General features: G+C 38.9%; 1 protein-coding gene across 1 annotated transcript in view; it reads left to right on the plus strand.

The window, feature by feature from the left end:
• The window catches only part of SMS (spermine synthase), a 102,593-nt gene that overhangs the window by 43,906 nt on the left and 33,294 nt on the right, over window positions 1-25,393 (plus strand). The window contains exons 6-9 of the mRNA XM_075196566.1: window positions 183-337; window positions 7,214-7,303; window positions 9,120-9,234; window positions 10,948-11,027. Coding sequence (XP_075052667.1) covers window positions 183-337; window positions 7,214-7,303; window positions 9,120-9,234; window positions 10,948-11,027 — 440 coding nt within the window. The remainder of the gene's footprint in view (window positions 1-182; window positions 338-7,213; window positions 7,304-9,119; window positions 9,235-10,947; window positions 11,028-25,393) is intronic.

The following is a 25,393-nucleotide window of genomic DNA, read 5'->3' on the forward strand; positions in this document are numbered from 1 at the left end:
AAATCTATTGCTCTTTTGTAGCTGCTTTGATGTATTATTTTACAGAAACCAAACATTTGCCAGTAGCCAAAGTAATGATGTTTCTCTCCATAGAGATACTATGCAGCCAAGACATGACAAAATTAGTACATGTATTAAAAGTAATTGACCCTATACCATTTCCCTGTGTATTGTTGTTACAGACTTGGCAGAAAGTGACCTGGCATATACCCATGCCATTATGGGCAGTGGCAAGGAAGACTACTCTGGGAAAGAAGTGTTAATTCTAGGAGGAGGTGATGGTGGCATACTATATGAACTTGTCAAACTGAAACCAAAGATGGTTACCATGGTAGATATATCCTTTGTGCTTGTGGTGATACCAGGGGACTTGTGCCTTGCAGTTTTGAAGAAGGCAAAATAAATTAGTGATTTCATTGATGCAGGTCCTCCATGAGCTGCTTAGTATTTGAAAAATAAGCCTAGAGATGAATGCAATACATATCATGTTTTCTTAATAAATATATATTCTATTTTCAGTTGCAGTGCTAACATAAACAGAGTCATGTTTCCTGGTTGAACCACCTATATAGCTCTTTTATTTAGTTCTCTGTAGTTTAGTTAGTTCACTTTCTTTCTTTGCTGTTTATTTCCATACACTGTGTGTAGAGAGACAGCCCCCACTAAACAGTCATTGATCTGATCGGTGGCAGTCAAAATTCCGATCAATGTAATGCCGGCACTTAACCTGCCGACATGAAAATGTCAGCAGGCTTAATGTTGACACTTTTATATTATGCTGACTTTAAAAGAGCATTGGCTTTACCCCGGACTCGGCGGCATTGCTCTTTTAATGTTGGCATTGTGATAGGTGACATTGTCAGTGTCGCCAATCACACTGACAACATTTTAACCCTGGCTACATAATGTAAGTGTCGGCATTTAACCTGCCGACATCTTCATGTCGGCAGGTTAACTCCCGGCATTACCTCAATTGGAATTATGTACCCTACCCTACCCAACCCAACCTGATGCCATAGAAATTGGAATTTTTGAGTAATGTACCTCTAGAGCACTGCAAGATGATTTTGAGAGGTATAAGGTCCAGGAATACTTCAAGTAGGATTTGGATCATTGGGCAAAAAGTGTGAGTACCTCTGCAATCAAGTAAACTATATGGATATTAGAAGACACAAATTAGATTAGTGACCATATAAAAACACATGCTAATACCTTATTGTGTAAAGTAATCGATATTTTACTCTCTACATTGCACTAGTACTGCAAATTAATACTGCAGAGATTATATTACCTATCTGATGTTTATACATATATTACTGTTATATAATATGTTACTACATTAATATTAGAATCTAATGACAAATAAAGCTATTTTTAATGCTACAATGCTAATACTATTCATCCCAACCAGTACCCCATTGAAATAGGGTGAGGTACCTGATCTGCCTTTTTGTTTCCCGGTACGTATGTAGAATGAAACTTGTAACTTTCCAACTCCCTGTAGTATGTGTGTATATAATATAGGTGTGTGTGTGTGTGTATACATACATACATACATACTAATCAAACAAGATACATAGTGGTCAATGATCCATCCCTAATTTAAGACAGAAATGTTGAACATTATTTTTTTTAAACATATTTTATTAGGGAGATTTTTCAATTTTTAAACAGTGTAAAGGTTAAGTTACATTGATCAAACAACAGATACATTGCGAATGAGAAAAACAATATGAACTTCGCCAATAAAAGTAAGAACAGAGAAAGAAAAAGAAAAAAGAGAGAGGGCAGGGGACAAGGAGAGGAAGGGAAAAGGAAAAGGAAAAAATGTTAGTGTGGTGTGAGGGGGAAGGAGAAGGGGCACCTGGCTTGGCTTCTAAATGTATAACAGGTACAAACCGTATATTGAACGTCTTCTGATACTATATTCATCGGTTTACAATCTAATCGGGCCTTGGCTGTTCTGCACCATAGGAGGCGAGCCAAGGGTCCCAAATCGCTCGAAATTTATTGGGACGGTCATTGAGAATGCTTGTAATGTGTTCACAGCTATAGGTCTGCCATACTCTATTGATGATTTCAGGCAGTGAAGGGGATTCTGGATGCTTCCAATTTGCTGCTATTGTGCATTTGGCTGCATTGAGTATATGGTCCACAAGCGCCATTGTATATTTGCGAACGTCTGGTATAGGCCTATGTAGTAGTGAGTATGAGGGGCAAGGGGGAAGTTTTACTGAGGTGACTCTATTGATTGTGAATTTTCCGCCAGAATTCCACAAGTCCCGGTCAGGACCACCAAATATGTTGGAATGAGCCTTCCTGTCCACATAATCTCCAGCATAAGCTAGAGGAATCAGGATATATGGCTTTCAAGCGGGTTGGAACTAAATACCATCTATATAAGAGCTTATACGAGTTCTCTTTGGTACGTACACAGATAGAGCTCTTAGCGACTCGTGACCTGATCTTAGCCCACTCCTCTATCTCTAGTTCAACGCCAAGATCTTCTTCACACTTCAGCTCATAGTGATCTTTGGCAGGTTGACGAAATGCCACCATGATGCTGTAAAAAGTAGAGATTAAACCAGTAGGGAGGGATTTACCTCTGCAAAAAGTTTCTAAAGGTGTACGTTGGTATATAAGCTTAAGAGTTGGGATTGATTGATTGATATAGATGTCTTAACTGAAGGTATTGGTAGAAACGGTCATGGGGGATGTCATATCGTCGTTGTAAGTCAGCAAATTCAGGAAATATCCTCATAGGCGCTATGTCAGTAATGAATCTTGGACCCTGTCGGGACCAGTGGTGGAAAGCGGAGTGTTGTTGTAAATGTTGAACATTATTATATCCTGCTTGCTCTGTAAATTATTATTAATTTGTAAGGAATTCTAGTCTGGTGAGTGCCTTTTTTATTTCATATATTTGATGCCATGTTTTCTGGGCTTTTTATGGTGTACTCCAGCTGCTGGTATGTATGTATGTATGTATGTATGTATGTATGTATGTATGTATAGCTATATATCTATAGCTCCATCTATCTTTCATTAGACCAGAAACTGTAGAGAATCTAAATCCTTTTCAAAATATTGTCTGTGTTTGACAAACAAATGCCTGCAATAATACATATCATCTGATGCCATGTCAGTCACTATACAAAAGCAAAAAAGCAAAGCATTATGCTTCATGTGTACCATGCGTGTGTGTTAACTACTATCTTGATTATGTTAATAATAGCAAAATTACAGCATTTTTTTATGTACAAAAGTTAACAAGCAAACCGCTATTCCCCAAAGCATACCCACCATCGTGTAACACTGCGATTTACAGATTGATGATCTGTTAAGGACCCTAGATAGAGACAGGCGATTAAATATTTGCTAATTAGCTTAAAAATCTAGGTACCCACAGTGAATCTTGGTCAGCCCTGTACTATGTATTGCAATGTGAGGAACCATTGCAACACTACTGTAATGTGATACAATGTAGGTACATTATTATCAGTCATTGAGGCATATTCAATTGTCGGCGGAAATTCCGAAAATCTCGCGCTCGTTGCACTATTACCGTTACTACGGTAATAGTGCGCGTAAAAACAGTTAATACGGTAATTTTCTCGCTGGATTTCAGCTCGCAGCTCCCTGAGGCGCGAGCTGAAATCCAGCTACTTATTACCATATTAACTGTACTAGTTTTTCCGCGGCGCGGAAAACTAACAATTGAATATGCCCCATTGAATATTATTGTCTTAGACGTAAATATGTTGCCTCTAAAATTTTAACTATTGAAAAGCAGTTAAAAGTAAAATATTTTTGTTATAGCTGTTTCTACCACTTTTATTGCTACAGCTTTGAAGAAACTGCCTTCAGGCTTTCTTGAGAATCATAGCTAAGTACTGATTTTGTGCAGCGGTGTGGCAATGCATTTCAGCACCTCTGGCTCTGAAAGATTTTAGACTATCTATTTAAGTTGCAGGAATCCATAAGCAATCCACACTTAACATAATCACATTATTTACATAGCTTTCTGTATCCTAAACTGAATATATTAATTTTTGTTTTCAGATCTGCACTTGATCTGTAGAAATAGCCATCCACACCAAATATTATAATATGGCAATATGTGTAGGATTAACCTGCAATGAGAACATCTGTTCGCACTATATTTCTCAAAAATAAGGACCAATTCAATTCAGTGCAATTTGACTCCACATAATTTATATACGCCTAGTGCCGGGAGAGCTATGCAATTCTGGGACCCTTAATGTTCATTACCCCTGAAAATAGGGCTTGGATACGCTCATGTTTGCTCACACCCTAGACACTTTGAGCATCACAGCTCCCAGAATTGAGTAGTATTAGCGGTAAGTGGAGCTTTTGTACATGGCAACCAATCAGATTCTAGCTATCATTTATCTAGTACATTCTAGAAAATAACAGAATCTGTTGCTGTGGGCAACACCTTCACTTTTCCTTTTTTAGAAGGGTTGATCAATCTACCCTTCAGTGAGAGCTATGTAGAGCAAGAGGTTACAAAAGGCACTTAATACTACAGCCAATAGCTGTTACACGTGGGCCAAATCAGAATTTAAGGATTGAATGTGGGTAAATGTCAGTTCTGGGTTGACTGTCCAAATAATACTTGGTCCTATGTTATATCTGTTGACTGTAGAAAAACTCTTGCATGTAAGTAAAGTCCATAAAAATTGGAACATCGACACAATGGGCAGCACGGTGGCATAGTGGTAGCACTTCTGCCTCACAGCACTGGGGTCATGAGTTCAATTCCCGACCATGGCCTTATCTGTGTGGAGTTTGTATGTTCTCCCTGTGTTTGCGTGGGTTTCCTCCGGGTGCTCCGGTTTCCTCCCACACTCCAAAAACATACTAGTAGGTTAATTGGTTGCTATCAAAATTGACCCTAGTCTCTACCTGTCTGTCTGTATGTGTGTTATGTGTGTCTCTATATTAGGGAATTTAGACTGTAAGCTCCAATGGGGCAGGGACAGATGTGAATGAGTTCTCTGTACAGCGCTGCGGAATCAGTGGCGCTATATAAATACATGGTGATGATGAATTCTCATATTTTGGACTCTATACACCACCACAACGGATTTGAAATGAAACAAACAAGATGTGCTTTAACTGCAGACTTTCAGCTTAAATTTGAGAGAATTTACATCCAAATCAGGTGAACAGTGTAGGAATTACAACGGTTTCTATATGTGCTTCCCACTTTTTAAGAAACCAAAAGTAATGGGACAAACTAAACAATCCTACATCAAACTTTCACTTTTTAATACTTTGTTGCAAATCCTTTGCAGTCAATTACAGCCTGAAGTCTGGAACGCATAGACATCACCAGACGCTGGGTTTCATCCCTGGTGATGCTCTGCCAGGCCTCTACTGCAAATGTCTCCGGTTCCTGCTTGTTTTTGGGGCATTTTCCCTTCAGATTTGTCTTCATAAAGTGAAGTGCATGCTCAATCGGATTCAGGTCAGGTGATTGACTTGGCCATTGCATAACATTCCACTTGTTAGCCTTAAAAAACTCTTTGGTTGCTTTTGCAGTATGCTTCGGGTCATTGTCCATCTGCACTGTGAAGCACCGTCCAATGAGTTCTGAAGCATTTGACTGAACATGAGCAGATGATATTGCCCAAAACACTTCAGAATTCATCCTGCTGCTTTTCTCAGCAGTCACATCATCAATAAATACAAGGGAACCAGTTACATTGGCAGCCATACATGCTAACGCCATGACACTACCACCACCATGCTTCACTGATGAGGTGGTATGTTTTGGATCATGAGCAGTTCCTTTCCTTCTCCATACTCTTCTCTTCCCATCACTCTGATACAAGTTGATCTTTGTCTCATCTGTCCATAGAATGTTGTTCCAGAAATGTAATGGCTTTTTTAGATGTTGTTTGCCAAACTCTAATCTGGTCTTCCTGTTTTTGTGGCTCACAAATGGTTTACATCTTGTGGTGTACCCTCTATAGTCACTCTTGTGAAGTCTTCTCTTGATTGTTGAGTTTGACACATATACACCTACCTCCTGGAGTGTAGGTGAAACTGTTGTGAAAGGGTTTTTCTTCACCATGGAAAAAATTCTTCTGACATCCACCACAGTTGTTTTCCGTGGTCGTCTGGGTCTTTTAGTGTTGCTGAGCTCTCCGGTGCGTTCTTTCTTTTTAAGAATGTTCCAAACTGTTGATTTGGCCACACCTAATGTTTTTGATATCTCTCTGATGGGTTTGTTTTGATTTTTCAGCCTAATGATGGCTTGCTTCACTGATAGTGACAGCTCTTTGGATCTCATATTGAGAGTCGACGGCAACAAGATTCCAAATGCAAATGTCACACCTAGAATCAAATCCAGACCTTTTACCTGCTTAATTGATGATGAAATAACGAGGGAATAGCCCACATATATCCTTGAAATAGGTTTTGAGTCGATTGTCCCATTACTTTTGGTCCCTTAAAAAGTGGGAGGCACATATAGTAACCGTTGTAATTCCTACACCATTCACCTGATTTGGATGTAAATACCCTCAAATTAAAGCTGAAAGTCTGGAGTTAAAGCACATCTTGTTAGTTTCATTTCAAATCCATTGTGGTGGTGTATAGAGCCCAAAATATGAGAATTGTGTCGATGTCCCAATATTTGTGGACTTGACTGTATATTCTGGAGCTGTTCATTTTGAATGAGCGGGGCATGCTAGGTACATGGAATATTAATTGTTATATATTTGAAAGATGAGTCCCTAGTAAATACAAACTGTCAGAGAATAGAATCTGGATAGGAATAGTGAATGGCTGAAGTGACAGCTCTTTTTTTTTTATTTTTTGGTGGCGGGGGAAAAAAATATGAGTTGCTTTAGCATGATAAGGAGCAATACTGACTGCTGTAATTCTTTATAAATCCAAAGCGGTGGTATTTGTGCCTTATGTTCCAAGAAACGCTGATCTCTTGTTCCTGATCACTACTGCACAAATCTAAAGAGAATGGGAGAGCAGCAGTTGACAGATTTAGTGATTGAGTCAGTAAAACTGCTGCTCCTTGTCATTTAGCGGAGATGTGATTCCCATACTCAGCTGTAACTGTGAACCACAATATAAATTACATCACCATTGAAGCAGGGCTGTCAGGGATTGCCATTATATTGTCATCTGTCACAAACAAATATTCGCACCTTAACATCTTTCAAACATAGACCAAATGGTGATCGATGGATGTAGACAACATATGCGAAAAACATGTGGTGATGTGTTAGACAATCTCAAAGGGGACTGCTATCAGGTATGTACTCATAGGAAGAATGTGTATATATTACTACAGTATACATTGGATATGAATGAAATATATATATAATTAATAGCGGGTGGGGTATGAAATAACGAATGCAATCTGACTCTGAATCTGACAATAGTTAATTACACTTTAAAATGCCGAACTTGATGATAGCAACATATAGAAAATGCAGACTTAATTAAAAAGTGACATCTATGATTTCCGACATGCCTGGGATAAATGGCGAAACCACAAAAGGCAGGCAGCATGACTGGCGGCCCTAAAAACCGTGACACTTACATTCTTGACAATAAGGGGGCAATGACCGGACCCCACTGGCTGTCTAATCTACAATTCTTAGTAAAAATATGAAGAATAAAAAAAAAAAAAAACACTTTGATAGGCTCCCTATAAACAGTGTTAACTGTAGCGCTGGCAAGGTTAATAGTGTTTATAGGGAAGCTATCCAGGTCCCCCCCCATATTTTTTATTAAAGCTTGTAGATTAGACAGCCGCGGGGTCCTGTCATTGCTCCATTAATGTTAAGAATGTAAGAGTCGCGGTTTTTATGGTTGCCAGTCATACTGCCTGCCTTTTGTGGTTTCGCTTTTTATAGCAGGCATGTTAGAAATGATGCATGTCCCTTTTTAGGTAAGTCTGCATTTTCTATATGTCTCTATCATTGCGTTCGGTATTTTAGTGTCTAACTTGTCAGAATTATTTCAATCGGTAATTTGACTACACCCATATATAGAATATATTTACTTTAATATAGCGTTAACTTGCACTTAGATACTTGAACAGTAAAAGACCAAAAGCATTCTAAATACTGTAAAACAAAAATATCAACACAAAAACAAACAATGGCAGATATACGACTTATTTATCCCATATAATGATCAAGTCTGTATCTTAGCTCGGGTAGACAGACTTATTGAAGGATACTTTATGGGACCTTACAGATCCTATAATGGCTGATGACAAAAGAACAATATGACAAAATTCACTTACAATGTCAAATACATGACTCTAAGTAAAAAAAAGAAATATGTATGTTTGTTTTTCATTACTTAAAATTCAATGATGGAGCATTATGCTGCTTGCCAGCTCCAAATAAAGGCAACAAGTGGACTTAACATCTCCCAAGGGAAGGTTTGTCAACCTGAGCAAAAGTATAACTAATGCCAGCCCGGTGCCATGCAGCAGATATTAGGCAGTATAAAGAACTGACCTACTGTAAGTGAAATTGCATAAATACTGTTATGATAAGTGATTCATATCACAAGTACCTGAACACTTAAAGGATACTGGCTCATATTAGATCAATTTGTACCAGTATTCTATCTGGCCTTTCCCAGTAGGACACACCTCATTTGCCCACCAGAACTCTGGAATGTCCTTTAAACCTAAAATACAAACATACATCGTATTGATATTCAGAGGCCCTTAAAATATAAGTATCTCCATTGTTTTAGAGTAGTAGTACTTATATTTGATAGAAGTTTCAATAATCAGAGCATCTAAAACTGTATAGTAAAGTGGGCTTTTCCATCTATATTTGTTTATATAGATGCATGTCAACCTTTCTAAATGTTTACTGAAATATTAGACAGGATTGGAAGAATGTATAGAGACCAGGAGAAAGTGAATGTTATTTTTACCTTCTCTTTAATTGTAGCCATAAAGTGGCTGCTATAAGATCTTTCATTAGGGTGTTTTATGGTGCTTATCATAATGCCTTATAGTATATTTACATTAACAGCCCTGAAAAAGTTGAATTGTATAAAACTCTGCTAATTATTGTCTGCTTGTCTGTCTTCCTCAGGTTTTGGTTGAAGATTGTATCCCAGTATTGAAGATGTATGCCAAAGAAGGGCGAATGTTTGATTATGTGATTAATGATCTCACTGCTGTCCCAATATCCACTTCTCCAGAAGAAGGTGGTGCATATTATTTAACTTTTCCCATGTTTGGTACCACGTTTGTACTTAGAATTTTATTATTATCTGGACCGCAGCTACCATTTTGAAAACCTAGGTGGTTTAAGGGCACCTTAAACACAGAATGATTGACATAATGTTACTCATCCAGTGTTTTTGATGCCCAATATGGCAGACCCGCACCAGTACCACTATTCTAATGAAAGCATAATAAATGATGACCAAAATTGCTTACCTTGGAATGAAGTATTTGGGAGTCAGTGTGAAGGGAGACTAATGGTGCTTTGACTTGCTTGTGTTGAGGAGGTCATGTGATGGGAAATTCAGACAGTCAAAGGACAAGAGGTTCAGTCTTACTCTTTGCTTTATGACCTGTCGAGCTTCACCAATGGCCCCAGGTCTTACTCAGTAAGAGAGAATAAGACAGAGCTGAGGCTGATGGGGGAGTGGCTGGGGGACGCAGGTGACTGTTCAGAGGACCATTGGTGGCCCCCCAGGCTCGCTTGTTTCTATCACTGGTCTATGTCTTGATAGACTTGCACTGTAGGCTGGCAGGAAGTAGATACATTTCTGGTATAGTGAATTTAGTCTCTTAAACCCCAGTGGTGTAAATAAGTTGTTTATGGCAAAGACGAGACAGAAAGACCACGGTCAACGTTCTTTCTGCCTGAGGCACTTTCGTCATGTGTTACACACAAAATTGAGTATTGTGTAATTAATTTGGAGTAAACACAAAAAAGCACCAAGTCATAGCCTTACTTGCACCTACCCTAATTATGTATGCACTGTGTGCAGTTGCAGTATACAGTTTAGTCTAATATGGTATATTTGTTCCTTTGTAGGAATTAACTTACTTTGGAAAATAGAAGTTTTTTTTAAAAATCCTTTTATATGTAAGTTCTTCTTTTCAATACTCTTAAGAGAGATCTAGCTAAAACTGTACAACTGAATCATGACCTCTCCTCAGGCTATCCCTCTGCGTATGTAGCAAATCTTTTTTACCCAAAAATCTTTGTGGTTTTAGCCATTGCCAGTAATGTAACTGACTGGAATATTTCTCCCCAAGTACATTGCTCCACATTTAGCTGCATTCAATTGAAATGTTTTCTGTTTTGCAGTCTTCTGAAGTACAACAAATATAAACATGTTTAATCTTTGTAGTATATTATTAGTTTATATGGTGTACATAGTGCAGTTCTCAAGCGGTTATGAAGCTTGGCATTGCACTATGTATATCTTCCTCTGTCAGACTAATCACCTTTAGGGAGCTAAAGATCTTCTGTTTTAAAAATTACCTGATGCACATGCCTTTCTACAGTATTTTTATTCATTGTTTTACATGAGTAAACCATTGTTTTCTATAACTTTACAACACTTCCAAATAATGTAATGTATAATATAAGTATTCTTTAACAGAGAATTTGCAGACTTTGTGGCTTGATTCCCATTTCACTATAGGTGGATTCTGTCCTCATTTAAAACATATACCATTTACATGCATGAATAAGTTGTAAATGTGTGGCTAATACATTACACTTGCATACAAAGGCAAAAAACAATTCTAATGTGATCCTGATGATCCATATTAAATAGATTCACCACACGTGCAAAATACATATTGGATTTGGAATGAGTATGGATGTTGAACGTGATTTTCTTTCATCACTTTCATTTTTTTACTAATCAAATTGTCATTGTTTCTTTGTGATCTAGAGTCTACTTGGGAATTTTTGCGATTAATTTTGGACCTTTCCATGAAAGTCTTGAAACAGGATGGAAAATACTTCACTCAGGTAAATTTGGCAACTTTTTATTGTGGTTTTTTTTTCCCCCCTTTAAAACCTGCATCAGTGTAATGCTTTATGAGCATGATTATGACAACTATGGGCTTCAGTCATTAAGGAGAGCAAAGTATTAAAAAGGAGTAACTTTGCACATGGGCAAAACCATGTTGCATTGGAGGGGGAGTTACATTTTAAATGCAGGGACAGATTTATATTTGGAGTAGGGCATTTCTTAGATCAACTTTTAAATGTCAGTGTAAAAATAAAGCTAACAAGTATTTGTGTACTACTGGAGAAAACAGACAGTATTTTTCTTATGTGCAAAATAGTAAACTAATTTGCACCCCTTGCATTGTAACATGGTTTGTCCAGGATAACATTTACTCCTTTTTTTTGCCTTGCTCTCCTTAATGACTCAGGTCTTATATCTGTCTATTAAAAAGGTGTCAACCTTAGGAAAAACATTGGATTGGGGATTGAGTGCTGCAAGATGTTATAATTTCAAAGATCCAAAAGGGGGATGGCATTTACTTTTTACACACTGAACATTAAAAACATCATTCACCACAGTGAAAAGTCGATCATTTAGCCATATTGTAATGTTACAACTAAATAGGAAATTCTAACGCAAAGTAGATTATATTATATGTATCATAATAAAGGCAGAATCTGTACATTTAGGTTGTATTGTCCAGAAACAAGATATCGCTGGAGAAATAGAAGAGTAACGTAAATAAACATAACCAACTCCTCACTGGCAGAACACGGCGGAAGATTTCACCTTCTACTCAAACACCAACCACAAGGGAGGTCCTAGCAATTGGTCCTGACAGGCAGTGGGGGAAATAGTAGCTAATGTAGAAAAGTGTACCACTTGCCATGTATTTCCAATAAAGTGGCATATAACAAGATAAGCCAATGGAAAGACACCTCAAAATAAAGGACCAGACAAGTAGCATTCCCAAATATCACTAATGACCAATATTCTCATATATTCTAATTGTTTTCGTTCTCTCCCCCCCTATTGTTTTTGCCTCTGCACTCTTTCTACTCCTCCTCTCATGTGCTCTAATTCCAGAGGTGGACTGAAAATACTACTGAAGCAGCGATGCTTCAGCATTTCATTCCATTCCATCATTGACATCGGTGGTTGAGAAAAGCATAGGAGTAATGTCACTTTACAACTTCTCCCTATCTCAACACCAGATCAAAGAAGGAAGCATCTGCAATATTACTGTTAGAGCAGCGGTACTGCTGAGTACCCTGCCTATAGGCTTCCTCACCTTACCCTCATCATTGGTTTATCTGCCTGTTTGCAGCATGGGAATCAATAGAGAAGAAGTGGGAGGCGGAGGATTAAGCAACGCAGCTGATGTAGTTGCAATACAGCGACTTCTTCCACCACTTAATCAACCAACCAATTAAAAATGGAATATAGGCCAATGGAACAGTTCCCCTAGTGGTCAAAACAATTGTGGACTTGTAGAATATTTTCTTGTTTATGCCAAATAATTTTACCAGTTAAAGGGTGGAGCTGTGAATGTTATTAATTGATGGTATATTGTTTGCCTATGATTATGGTAAATGCAGTACTAGATATCTTAATAGCAGAATACTTCATATTATGATGTACAATTCGCTTCAGCAGCCTGAAAATAAAAGGTCACTAGCATTTCCTGGTATGTACATATTTAGACTGTATTTCTCTTCTCTATAAAAGGGCAGCATCAATTCACATTAACCCCGTGAAATATCCTTGCCTTGGGATATGCAGAAATACACAGGAATAAAAGAAATATTGTGTAAAGGCAGCCATGGAAATGGCTTTGTCCAAAACTGTAGGAGAATTGTTTGTTTCATAAGTTGATGCCAAGGTCAACTGAGAAATATATATAAATATAGGAAGATAAATTGGTCAGACTCGCGTTAATCAAGGGACCTGTACAAATTAGTGCCAAATTGAGAAAAGTCTAAAAAAAAAAAAAAAAAGGAGCAAAAGAAAGCACCTTCAAATAAAATAAGGGAAGAGCCACATAAGGTAATTGGCAGTTGACCACATTGGATTAATTTGTTAAACAGTTGTTCCAGCATGACAAATGTTTGCAATTGGTAGACTTTCCATAGAAAAATAAATGTACAGTAAAATAAATATTGGGGGAAAAACAAAAATGAACCTTATCTGAGCAAAAATGTACACTGTATTTTGTAATGTCTAAAAAAAAAAAATGTAGGATGTCCCTTCCGCGCTCATAATAAACTGATCACAATTAAATAAATAATGTCCGGTTATAGGTATTTTGAACCTATGTGAAATACCTATTCATTCAATAATCTAATATGCAGACACAACTGTTTACACACTGATCCTCTGTATATTTATGCTATTATTATGAGCGCGGATGGGACATCCTACATTATTTTTAGATTGACCAATCAAGGAGGGATACCTTGGGATAAACTTGTGTTGTCTGATTTCTGAGTGCAGTGTAAGTATCTGCTTACGTCACATTTTGTACCTTCTGCATTATTAAAACATAAATTACTGTAATCAAGAAAATGGGCTAAATGAAATGCATTGCAGACTAAAGGAGCCATTAAAAAATTGTATCCATTTATAAAATATAGATGGTACATGTTTTCCTGTGGCAAATGTCTGCACCTAGTTACTCCCCAACACCATTGAAGCAGAATGGAGAGGCAGCATTTGGGTGCCAATGTATTGCTACACACAATATTTATTATGTTATTTAGTGAGACTGATGTGCTTATGTATGATCCTTACACATCCACCAGGTGGCAATGTAAGCACAATATATCGGAACTTTGGAGAAAATAAATGATGTGCTTGTAAGCATTTATAGTGATTATGAACTGGGCTTGCTTCGTTACACATCAGTTATATATTCCTTTAATCATGTAAGGATTTAGGAAAGTTCATAGATAATTGTTTACATTTATGGCATTGCCATACTTTCCTTGTTGTAGTACTTGGAGATGTTTAGAATGCCTTCTGTATTGCAGAACGGATTTTAAAATGCAGTGAGCAATTTAAGGAAATGACATATTCTGTGTGTGCCAAATCAACCATTTTAATGGCTTAGGGCGACAGTGACTATGACTGATTGGCATGTTTGCTTTGAATAAAATATGTCCCTAAAATGGGAAATTGGAGTTACAGTTAGTAATTGATGATATAGTGCAACTTTATGTGCATTGTGCCCCGCGTTAATAGGAGTCATTCTCCCACATTATTGAATTGCTTTGAGAAGATGCCCCAGAATGAAAGATTTTTTTTTTTTAAAGAAAATATAGTGCTGGGTTTTATTTTTGTTATTTGCTTTATAATATGACATTTAAGAGTCAGAATTTAAAGTAAATATAATTGGTAAAATGACTTTTTTTAGATACTAAATTCAGCTTACCAAAATAACTTTAAGAACCACACTATATTTGCACTGTGTGTGGGTTACAGAGGTGTATGTGTAAATGTTCCACAGTACATTATATACATACATGTTATTTTATGAGTGTAGACTGCAAAGGACGCAATCCTGTGCTCTTATTATGCCTTAAGGCAGACAGCCCTGGTTTCCACAGTAAAAAAAAATTCCCCTTCAAATGAACGTATCTGAAATATCTACAGTAGATCTGATGGTTCCTAAAGCAGGTATATTTACAATCTAACTGAAACTAACGGAGCTTGCAATCATTTACAGCTACATAGTGAATTGGTTTGGTGGTCTCATTATTAACGTTCTGCAAATAGCTCTTTTTGCCCAATCATACTGATGGTACATAGTGCCATATGTCATAGCCCTCCTTAGGTGATCCAGGATAAATATATAATATCTCTCTCTCCCTCTTGTTCCTCCCCCCATGGGACATGAGATTCTCTCAGTCTATAATTGGCTTTCTCTAAATTCGGTAGCACAGCTATATCTGTGAATCCCCACAAATTACGTTATAGTAACAGCGTGAAGATTATGAATTCCATGAAAATCAACATTTTGAAATAATAATTTGCATTGGTAAAATTCTAGACTACCCTGGGAAAACCATATATATTAAGTTAACAGCCATGTATGTACTGGCAGAATTAGCAATTGGCAATAGTTTTGCATATATTAAATGCCACTTTTTTTTTTCTCTAGTAACAAGTACATTATATTTGTCACAATGGAGTTTTGCATTAATAGGTAAGGCGTTCTAATGCTGCATTTATTTTCCAATGTCTCTATAAATCACAGTAGATTGCAGATCCAGGATCTTTCAGCTGCAGGGGCAGTTTCCATGTAGATATCTTGGTTTTCTACAAAGGATTCCCTGATGCTTGCACCCATCGCTCCGATGACAAATTGTTCCTATGCACTCTGCAGCTCCCACTGACATTTTCTTGGCATTTTTTCCATCAAATCCCTAATCAAAACAGAAAAGGAAGAGTTGAAATTCAGACGCTCTCGTCCTGGGGTTTGTTGTGTCTGAATTGTTGTACTAGAAATGAGTTTTAGCAGCCAGTGATATGCTAAAGAAACAGAATATGTATCGCATCGTTTATTTCATTGTCATTATGGTTTTAGAACCATAAAAAATTTGCAAAAGAAAACAGAGACCGGTTATTGTAAAAAGCACCTGTAACCTGCACAGCTATTTTGTAGGCTGAAGCATTCACTAGGAACTGTTGACATCACTGGCACACAAGTAGAATCGGCTCAGGGGGTGGTAGGATGCCAAGCTCAATAATATCAGTCAGAAATCCTCCCTCTAACCATGCTGTGATAGGTAACACTGCTCTCACTAACCAAGGGGCTGGAGTTGGAACCTGACAGTTCCTCCCATTGTACAACAAACACAGGCCAAAGGAGTTCATGTGCTGCAAATCTCCAGGCCAATAGGGTACTTTTAGTTTTAGACTCATTTGGTCACAAATCGCAGTGTGTTTTGGCTCAAGAAGATGCTAATGCCCATCATCATTTAACTAGGTCTCTCAGGATGCTGGAAAATCGATTTAGATGATAAGGGCACACACTGATAGAGGCTATATGTGCCCTGTAGCATCCAGCAGGCCTATGTGCCTAATGGCTGCTTTCAGATTTGCTCATACATGGAGAGAGATTTGACTCTATAATATGACTCTTAAGAGTCAGAATTTAAAATAAATTGGTGAAATTACTTTTTTAGATACTAAATTCAGCTTACCAAAATAACTTTAAAAACCACACTATATTTGCACTGTGTTGGTTTTTTAAGTTATTTTGGTAAGCTGAATTTAATAGTCAACATTGAATGTTAATTAAATGTAATTCAGTAGTCCTGCCCTTTTTGGGTTTCTTAACAACTGAGACATGGCGAGCCAGCCTTAGCTTTTCCTAGAGCTAACCACTCTGGATTAGACACACATGTATCTAAAAAAAAATTAGGGTAAAACATACCCTAATTGAAATTAAGGGTTGGCTTTTGGGCACAGTCGAATGCTGCTGACTTGCCTTTTTGGATTGTTTTTCAGTATAGGACGGAATTTAGAGCTATACAAATACTCTGTAAATGGTTGTCCTTCCTTGTTCTTTCTTTATTTTCCTGTACATGTTCAGTAAAATATAGGTATAGGTCCTTGTGCACGGAGAACATTTTTTCTCTGCATGAATGAATTTGAATGGGGCTGCTGTAGTTCCTGTAGTAACCCCTCATCTAGCGATTGCAATGGAGTATTACATTCAGAGACCTAAGGAGCAGGACAATCCTGTGACTGCTGTTTCCACAGACATGTCTTGTCCTGTCCAACATCCCAAATCATGCCTAGGGCTATATTTACTAAGCTGCGGGTTTGAAAAAGTGGGGATGTTGCCTATAGCAACCAATCAGATTCTAGCTTTCATTTATTTAGTACCTTCTACAAAATGATAGCTAGAATCTGATTGGTTGCTATAGGCAACATCCCCACTTTTTCAAACCCGCAGCTTAGTAAATCTAGCCCCTAGTCTTGATCCATCAGCTTTAGCAAATTCCCGGAAATATTGTGCATGTATAAACGAGAATACATGACTGTAAGTCTGCTTACTGTTCTAGGCCTGTGGACAGAGTGATAATTACAGACCTAATCCACAATAACCACACTATGAACTGATTTTTGGATAAGGAAAACTTCCACAGTATTTGTAAACATCAATTAAATCAAAACAATATGCATGCTACAATAAACCGAATTGTTGGCTTGCAAAGTACATATCATATTGTCTACAAACACAGTTAGCTTGTTTCATCTTCATTTCCATTTTTACATATACCAATAAAAAGCTAAAATAACAAAATTTGCACTGCAAAATAGTACATGTAAATTAGTTACTAAACATTAACAGGCCAATCCTATAAATGCAGTTTATTACATATAAGGAAACAGACCAACTTTATATAGGGAATATCCTGGACCACACATTGATCTATGAAGCGTAGCTTTGTAATTTATTTAATACCCATGAATAGTCCAGTAAATTTACAACACGCTGGACCTCATGATCAACGTGCAGTGAATGCGCATTGCAGGATGCCTTGGTTTTTTTCTTGCAAAGTACAGTGTAAGCGCGTCAGAATGTTAGAGTAGTCTTACAGTCGCCGGGCCAGTGCACAGCTCCTCACACGTGTGCTCTGGAACTGGAAGCCCGGACTTGGGTTTCCAGTTACAGATTCTGAAAGCAAATAAAATGATAAGCGTTTTTTTTAGGGAAAAAAAAAAAAAAGAACTTTGTTTTAATAAGAGAGCATTTTTCCTGGGCTGACCACCGGCTATCGTCATCGTAGCAATAGGACAAGAGCGGCAGTACTTGTACTATTTGTAGACTGTTGCACAATATATTCCGGGCTGATACAAATTAGGATCTGCTTTATAAATCTTTACTTTGTGTGTCACTCATTGGGTAATTACTGCAATGTCATCACATTTCTCTCATTTGCTGTACTTGTGAACCCTACGTTGTATTCTTCAGATAATCGCTGTCTATCATAGCCAAAGTGCGTGTCCATATGAAGCTTCTGTTGATTGTAACATTTTTCTATGAAGTGAAGTCTATCATGAGTTGTTGTTATCATTTTTAGTTACGGGCTTTAAATAATTTTATTACTTCATAAAAATAATGGGATTTTTTTTATTATATACTGTATATCAACTGTTAGCAGGGAATTTATTGGGTCACTGAACTTATGAAACATGAGCTTATGCAGTAAACCCAGAGCATTGCAGAAATGAAGATGTTTTACATGGGTGAGGCCTTGTCTGCATTACCAGTTGTTATAGGGGCCTTTGTGTATGTTTTACGTTTCTCTAGTGAGCAGAACCAAGGCGTTTCTACATGTAAGATCCTATCGGCCTTCTATTACTGGGTTCACCGCTAAAGTTCTCCCTGTTTTGTTTTTACCAGAGTGAGTAGTGTCATATGACATTGCCCATCCAATTAGAATACCCGGTTTCTGAGGCAACATGTGTAACAGATGCCGTAAAAACCACATAAACTCCTATGAGACAGTAGTTTGCCTCAGCGGTTTTATTGATAATCCTAATTGCTACACGTTTCAAAAATTTCCCAAGCATGAAACCCACTCATAACACCATCTAGTTACATGTGTGTACCGTGTTTTCATTCAAAATCATGTGAACTCATTTGGTGCTACAGCTCAGCTTGCTGTAAGGAAATCGGAGATGCAGGAGTACAGCATACTGCTTTAGACTTGGTGCATAGGTCCAGGTACCAACAGCTATTTTGTAACCTCAATCACTTTTATCAAGACTCACTTGCCCATAGTCTCCCTAGAGTCCAGTAATGCTACCACTGATTAATGTTTTTATAGATTTTTCTCTACATTAATGGAATAAATGAGCAGGATTATTTTAAAACAGAGCTGTGGTGAGGGACAATTTCTCTGCCATCAGTGAATGGACTTATATATGTCATTAATTATTGTAGCTTCAGCCAAAATGACACATTTCCATATATTGTTTGAATTGATGTTAATGAGATGAGCCGGACTGAGTTATGCACATTGCAAATCTACTTTGTGCATTTAACATCCATTCTCATTAGAAAGGTATTTATATAAACACCATGAATCTGGTCATAATGGAATTGATTGAGACTAAAGTATGCTCAGGACCCTGGTTTTACACCTTTCTGGAATTAACACTTTTTTCATATTCCCCTCATTCCATTATACATTTCATTGGGCTCACATTGAAACTGTTAAATACGTTTTTTGTTGTTGTGTATTAGTGTTCACTAATGTAATTTATGTTTTTAGTAATGCAAAATATTATACATACAGTATACATGACTGCATATGTTGACTCGGATAAATAGAAGTTAGATTCTTCTACTTCAGGTAACATTCTGTTACTGTACATACAGATGTATGTAAACATTTGGTCAAATTGCATCTTTTACTGAATCCCTATGTGATCAAAAGATAAATCAAGGACAGGGTACGCACTTATACAGAACATATTTCTGCACATTTCCAAGCACAACTAATAATTTATGTGCTGAATTTAAAAGATTGGAAAAAATTGAATAAAAGGGCGAGGGCAACGAGCAGTGGTTATATCTACTCTTTTCCTGCACGGTCCTACTTTCCGTTCTTTCTAAGTCCCCCAATATATAATACCACTAATTAATAGTGAGCTCTGCTTGCTGGCTTACTAGTTCCATTATAAAAACAATTTGAAGTCCAACTTTAATGTAGTTATTAAAGGATGTATGTATAGACAAATACTAAATATAGAGATCCTTTAAAAAAATGTCCTAGACCGCTGGAGCAGGAAAATCCAAGTGTATGACTAGCTGGAGAGCAGTAAACACAAGGGTTGCTGCATCCTGTATAGTTCATAAATATAACATTGTGTTTTACATATTTTTGTACATGATTGCTGCAATATTCCCAACCAAGATAATTACTGACATTTCTAGGAGATGGCCGGGTAATGACTCCAGCAGTCTAGGGGAGCTTGTAACCAGGATTATAGATCACATCCGTTATTCAGTTTAGCAAAATTTATTACACAATGGCAGCCAGGAAACATTGCAATCTCTGGAGAGTCTTCCCCTTTAATAGCTATACTATAGCGGACAACAGTGTTTAATCAATTGCATCATAAAATAAGTCATTTTAATTGCTTTGGCAATTCTTGTATGTCACTGCAGCTGGGAAGACTTCATGGATTTACTGCCACTTTGTGGTGACTGGAGTTTCTTTGCTACTAGACACATTCCAGCTAATGGAAACTTTGCATTGTAAAGGAAAATAGGTAGATGAAAAGAGCTATAATCGTGGCCAAACGTTTTGAGAATGACACAAATATTATTTTTCACAAAGTCTGCTGCCTCAGTTTTTATGATGGCAATTTGCATATACTCCACAATGTCATGAAGAGTGATCAGATTAATTGCAATTGATTTCAAGGTCCCTCTTTGCCATGACAATGAACTTTATATCCAAAAACATTTCCACTGCATTTCACCCCTGCCACAAAAAGACCAGCTGACATCAGGTCGGTGATTCTCTCGTTAACACAGGTGTGAATGTTGACGAGGACAAGGCTGGAGATCACTCTGTCATGCTGATTGAGTTAGAATAACAGACTGGAAACTTTAAAAGTAGGGTGGTGCTTGAAATAATGTTTTTCTTCTGTTAACCATGGTTATCTGCAAGGAAAAACGTGCAGTCATCATTGCTTTGCACAAAAAGGGCTTCACAAGTAAGGATATTGCTGCTAGTAAGATTGCACCTAAATCAACTATTTATCGGATCATCAAGAACTTCAAGGAGAGAGGTTCAATAGTTATGAATAAGGCTTTAGGGCGCCCAAGAACGTCCAGCAAGCACCAGGTCCATCTCCTAAAGTTGATTCAGCTGCTGGATCGGGGCACCACCAGTGCAGAGCTTGCTCAGGAATGGCAGCAGGCAGGTGTGAGTGCATCTTCACGCACAGTGAGGCGCAGACTTTTGGAAGATGACCTGGTGTCAAAAGGAAACCACTTCTCTCCAGGAAAAACATCAGGGACAGACTGCTATTCTGCAAAAGGTACAGAGACTGGACTGCTGAGGGCTGGGGTAAAGCCATTTCAGATTGTTTGGGGCATCTGGAAAAACGCTTGTCCGGAGAATGAAAGGTTACCATAGCAACATCTGACAAAAAGGTCTAAAAACACTGAACAAGCAAACTTTGTGAAAACCAGCACTTGTGTCATTCTCAAAACTTTTGGCCATGACTGTACATGTAAAGGCGAGCTTCATAACTACCGAAACTGCAAAGTTTTGCAGTTTACTTCTTCCTAATGTGCAATGATTATGTGTGGCCTATTGCACTTTCTTAGATTGAACAGAAAATCAACAATTTCAGCAGAGGCCCAGTATGTATCAGAATCTGCTCCAATTGTAATATATATATATATATATATATATATATATATATACATACACATATATATATATATATATATATATATATATATATATATATATATATATATATATATATATATATATATATATATATATATATATACACATATATATATATATATATATATATACACACACATATATATATATATATATATATATATATATATATATATATATATGTGTGTGTGTATATATATATATATATATATATATATATATATATATATATATATATATATACACACACACATACAGAGCTCAGTTTGAAGTAGGTGCCCTAGGAGTATGGTCTGAAGTTTGGAGAGCTGCACAGTTTTAGCTGTTGACGTAGTGCACGAGTGGCTCTGTGAGACAGAGCGCACTGGTGAGCAGAGAAGGACTGTACAGCGGGGGAGCCGCGGCACCCGCTGACAGGTTGGAAACAGTGAGACTTCTCGCAGTGTGAGATGTGCTCTCACACTGCTAGCAGAGTGAGGCGCTGCCACAGGCAGTAAGCGCCGGTGCTCTTGCCGTCCCCGGGGCCATGGAATATACCAAGTCCCCTCCTCAAGGAAAGAGGAGGGGTAAATTGAGCTAATGGTCGCGCTATTCAGCGCTTTGCAAGGGGAACAGAGAAGCGGATAGCAGCGATTCCACTCACAGGAAGTGTGTGGAAATTACTGTCAGTCTGCACAGGTGAAAACAGACAGAGCCAGGGAGGGGAAAATTAGAAAACCTCCCCCCTCCCCCGCTGAGTGAGCAGGTGGAAGATTTCTTTTGGCGCCAAATTACAAAAGGAAGGAAGGACACAGCAGCCATTTGGAGGAGGCACAGCTGCTGGTAAACATCTCCCTGCTAAGTATCATTTATTGTCTCTATATTGCATGGATAGAGAAGTATAATTGTTATGGGCATATATATTAAGTAGAGCCTGTATAAAACAAAGTTTGGCTCTCCTGTGATGATATCAGAGATGCTGTAATGTAAGACATAATTAGTTAGTATTTCTGATAACTATTGAGTGTTTGTGCTTGTCTGGTTGTTTGTGGCTTTGTTTTTTCTCCCAATAATGGCTGATAAAAGTAAAGCAACACGTGCCAAACATGTGATCTGTTCAAAGTGTAATGTTAAATTAACCATTGAACGTCTGGATCAGGGGCTTTGTGCTGGTTGTGCTGTGACACCTGTAATATTGCAGCCTAAAGACAGCCCTATTCAGGGGACAGAGCCTCCAGAGTGAATGGCAACCTTTTCACAGGGGGTTAATACCCTTGTGAACATGTTATCTAAACCAGCAGAGATCCCAGTGGTGGCTATGAGACTTCCATCTACCTCTGAGATACAACCCCCAGTGAAGTTAGGAGGGGAAATGCGTAGTTCATTACCTCCAGAGGTTGTACACTTTCCTTCCCCGGTACCGCAAGAGTCACCCCACAGTGGGGAGGCGGGATGGTCGGCAGTGGCTAGAGGTCTTGAGCGACTAAACCAATTGCTGGAAAATCCTAGACCTACTCGTAGTTATAAAAGACATAGATCAGCTAATACGCTGTTGTCTCTGTCTGATTCAGAGGGATCCTCGGTGGAGGAAGGTGAATTGTTAGAGGATTCTGATCTTTCATTAATAGAATCAGAAGGAAGCTCCAGACACCAGGGTATGGACGATCTGGTAAAAGCAGTACGTCAGACCTTGGGGTTTATTGAAATAAAGGAGACGAGGTCTTTGGACCGGTCTCTCTTTAAGAAGGCTTCTAAACAGGTTGTCAGGTTCCCTCCCTCAGCAGAGCTGAGAGAGATTGCAGAGGCCTCTTGGAAGCATCCGGACAAGAGGTTCACTGTGCCTAGAAAATTTGGTTCATTATATCCTTTACAAGAAAAGGACATGACCAGATGGGAACAGGTGGCGAGAGTAGATGCCCCTGTGGCGAGACTGGTTCGCCAGACCACGCTACCCGTACCAGCAACGGCAGCCCTACAGGATTCGACCGATCGTAAGTTGGAAACTTTTTTGAAATCGGTCTTTACGGCTGCTGGTACAAGCTTCAGACCGGCATTATCTTCGGCCGGGGGTAGCAAGGGCTATGGAAGCCTGGGCTGGGCAGTTAGAGTCCGCATTACAGGATTCGGAACTGCTCCCCCTGGCCATGCACCTTAAGGAAGGCGGCAGGATATATATATGAGGCGGCTCAGAATTCAGCCTCCATATCATCTTCTATTTCTGCTACAGCAGTAGCAGCAAGAAGAACATTATGTTTAAGAGCCTGGGATGCGGATTTGTAGTCAAAAAGATCATTCGAATCCATTCCGTATACTAGTGGGATGCTATTTGGTCCAGAGTTGGACTCCTGGATCTCACAGGCCTCGGGGGGGTAGGAGTACGTCCTTGCCTGTGAATGCTCCTAGACCCAGAGTTCCAAGGTTTAGTTCTTTTAGACAGCCTTTTCGCGGTGGCGCGTCTGGCAAAGGCCACTCAGTCAGGTCAAGGGCTGCTGGAGGTAGGAGACAGTCGCTTAGAGGAAGGTCATCCTTTTCCTCCACGGCAGCAAGGTCCTCTTCTGCCAAGCTGCCGGATAGACCGACAGCATGACTACCACCCTCCTCTGATAACGGAGGGGGTAGTCAGAGGACGGCTGCTGGGGTTTGCCCAGCAGTGGACAGAGTCCTCACCCGACAGGTGGGTTCAGGGGATCATGAGAAGGGGTTACATGATAGAGTTGGTGGAGCCTGCTCCACACAGGTTTTTTGTAACCAGTTTACCCCGCTGTCCTCATAAAAGACAGGCAGTGCTTTCTTCTGTTGATTTTGCTTCTTTTAAAGAAAGTTTTTGTACAGGTTCCGGAGTACCAAACAAGGGAGGGGTTTTACTCAAACCTATTCTTGGTACAGAAACCGGATGGTTCATTCAGACCAGTGCTGAACCTCAAGCAGCTAAATCTGCATCTGAGAGTAGATTCTTTCAGGATAAAATCCCTAAGATCTGTCATAGATGGCCTGGAGTCACGCCAGTTCATGGCATCAATAGACATCAGGCATGCCTATCTTCATGTGCCGATCTGGGAGGGGCATCAGCCGCTTCTCAGATTCACGGTAGGCTCAGCTCACTATCAGTTCAGAGCTCTTCCGTTCGGGCTTGCCACTGCCCCAAGAGTATTCGCAAAGATTATGGCGATTATGGCAGCACTCCTTCACTCCAAAGGGGTGCAGATTGTGCCTTATTTGGACGATCTTCTAATCAAGGCGTCAACGGTTCAGTTGTTGGAACAACATCTTCGCCTTATGGTGAGGGTGCTGGAACAGCACGGTTGGCTCCTGAATGTAACAAAGTCACAAATGATCCCTTGTCAGAGAATGACATTTTTGGGACTAAAAATGGACACTGCAGACAGCAGAGTTTTTCTTCCAGAGGACAAGATAAGGTCCTTGATGGAGTGGACAGACAGAAGGCTGTCAGTACTCATGTGTATGAAGCTGCTAGGAAAGATGGTGGCATCTTTTCGAGACGCTGCCATATGGAAGGATCCACTCCAGATGTCTTCAATGGGACATTCTGAGGAAGTGGAAGGGGTCCTTCGTCTGTTTGGATCGCCAGTGGATGAGGTTATCTTTAGAGACGAGAAAATCCCTCAGCTGGTGGTTGTTCAAGAACAACCTAATAAAGGGCAGATCCTTTGCCTCGTGGGCTTGGATCTTAGTATCCACAGACGCCAGTCTGAGTGGTTGGGGGGCAGTGGTCCTTCAACTAAGTATGCAGGGTCTGTGGTCAGAGAGACAGTCGGTTCTTCCCATAAATGTGCTGGAACTTATAGACATCATGAAAGCTCTGCAGAGGGCTCAGGGTGTGTTAGAGAAGGCCGGTTCGCATCCAGTCCGACAATGCCACGGCAGTGTCATACATAAACAGACAAGGGGGCACCAGGAGTGCAAGAGCGATGAGGGTCACGTTTCAGATTTTT

This window comes from Mixophyes fleayi, chromosome 2 (genome assembly GCF_038048845.1).
Source record: "Mixophyes fleayi isolate aMixFle1 chromosome 2, aMixFle1.hap1, whole genome shotgun sequence".
NCBI lineage: Eukaryota > Metazoa > Chordata > Amphibia > Anura > Limnodynastidae > Mixophyes > Mixophyes fleayi.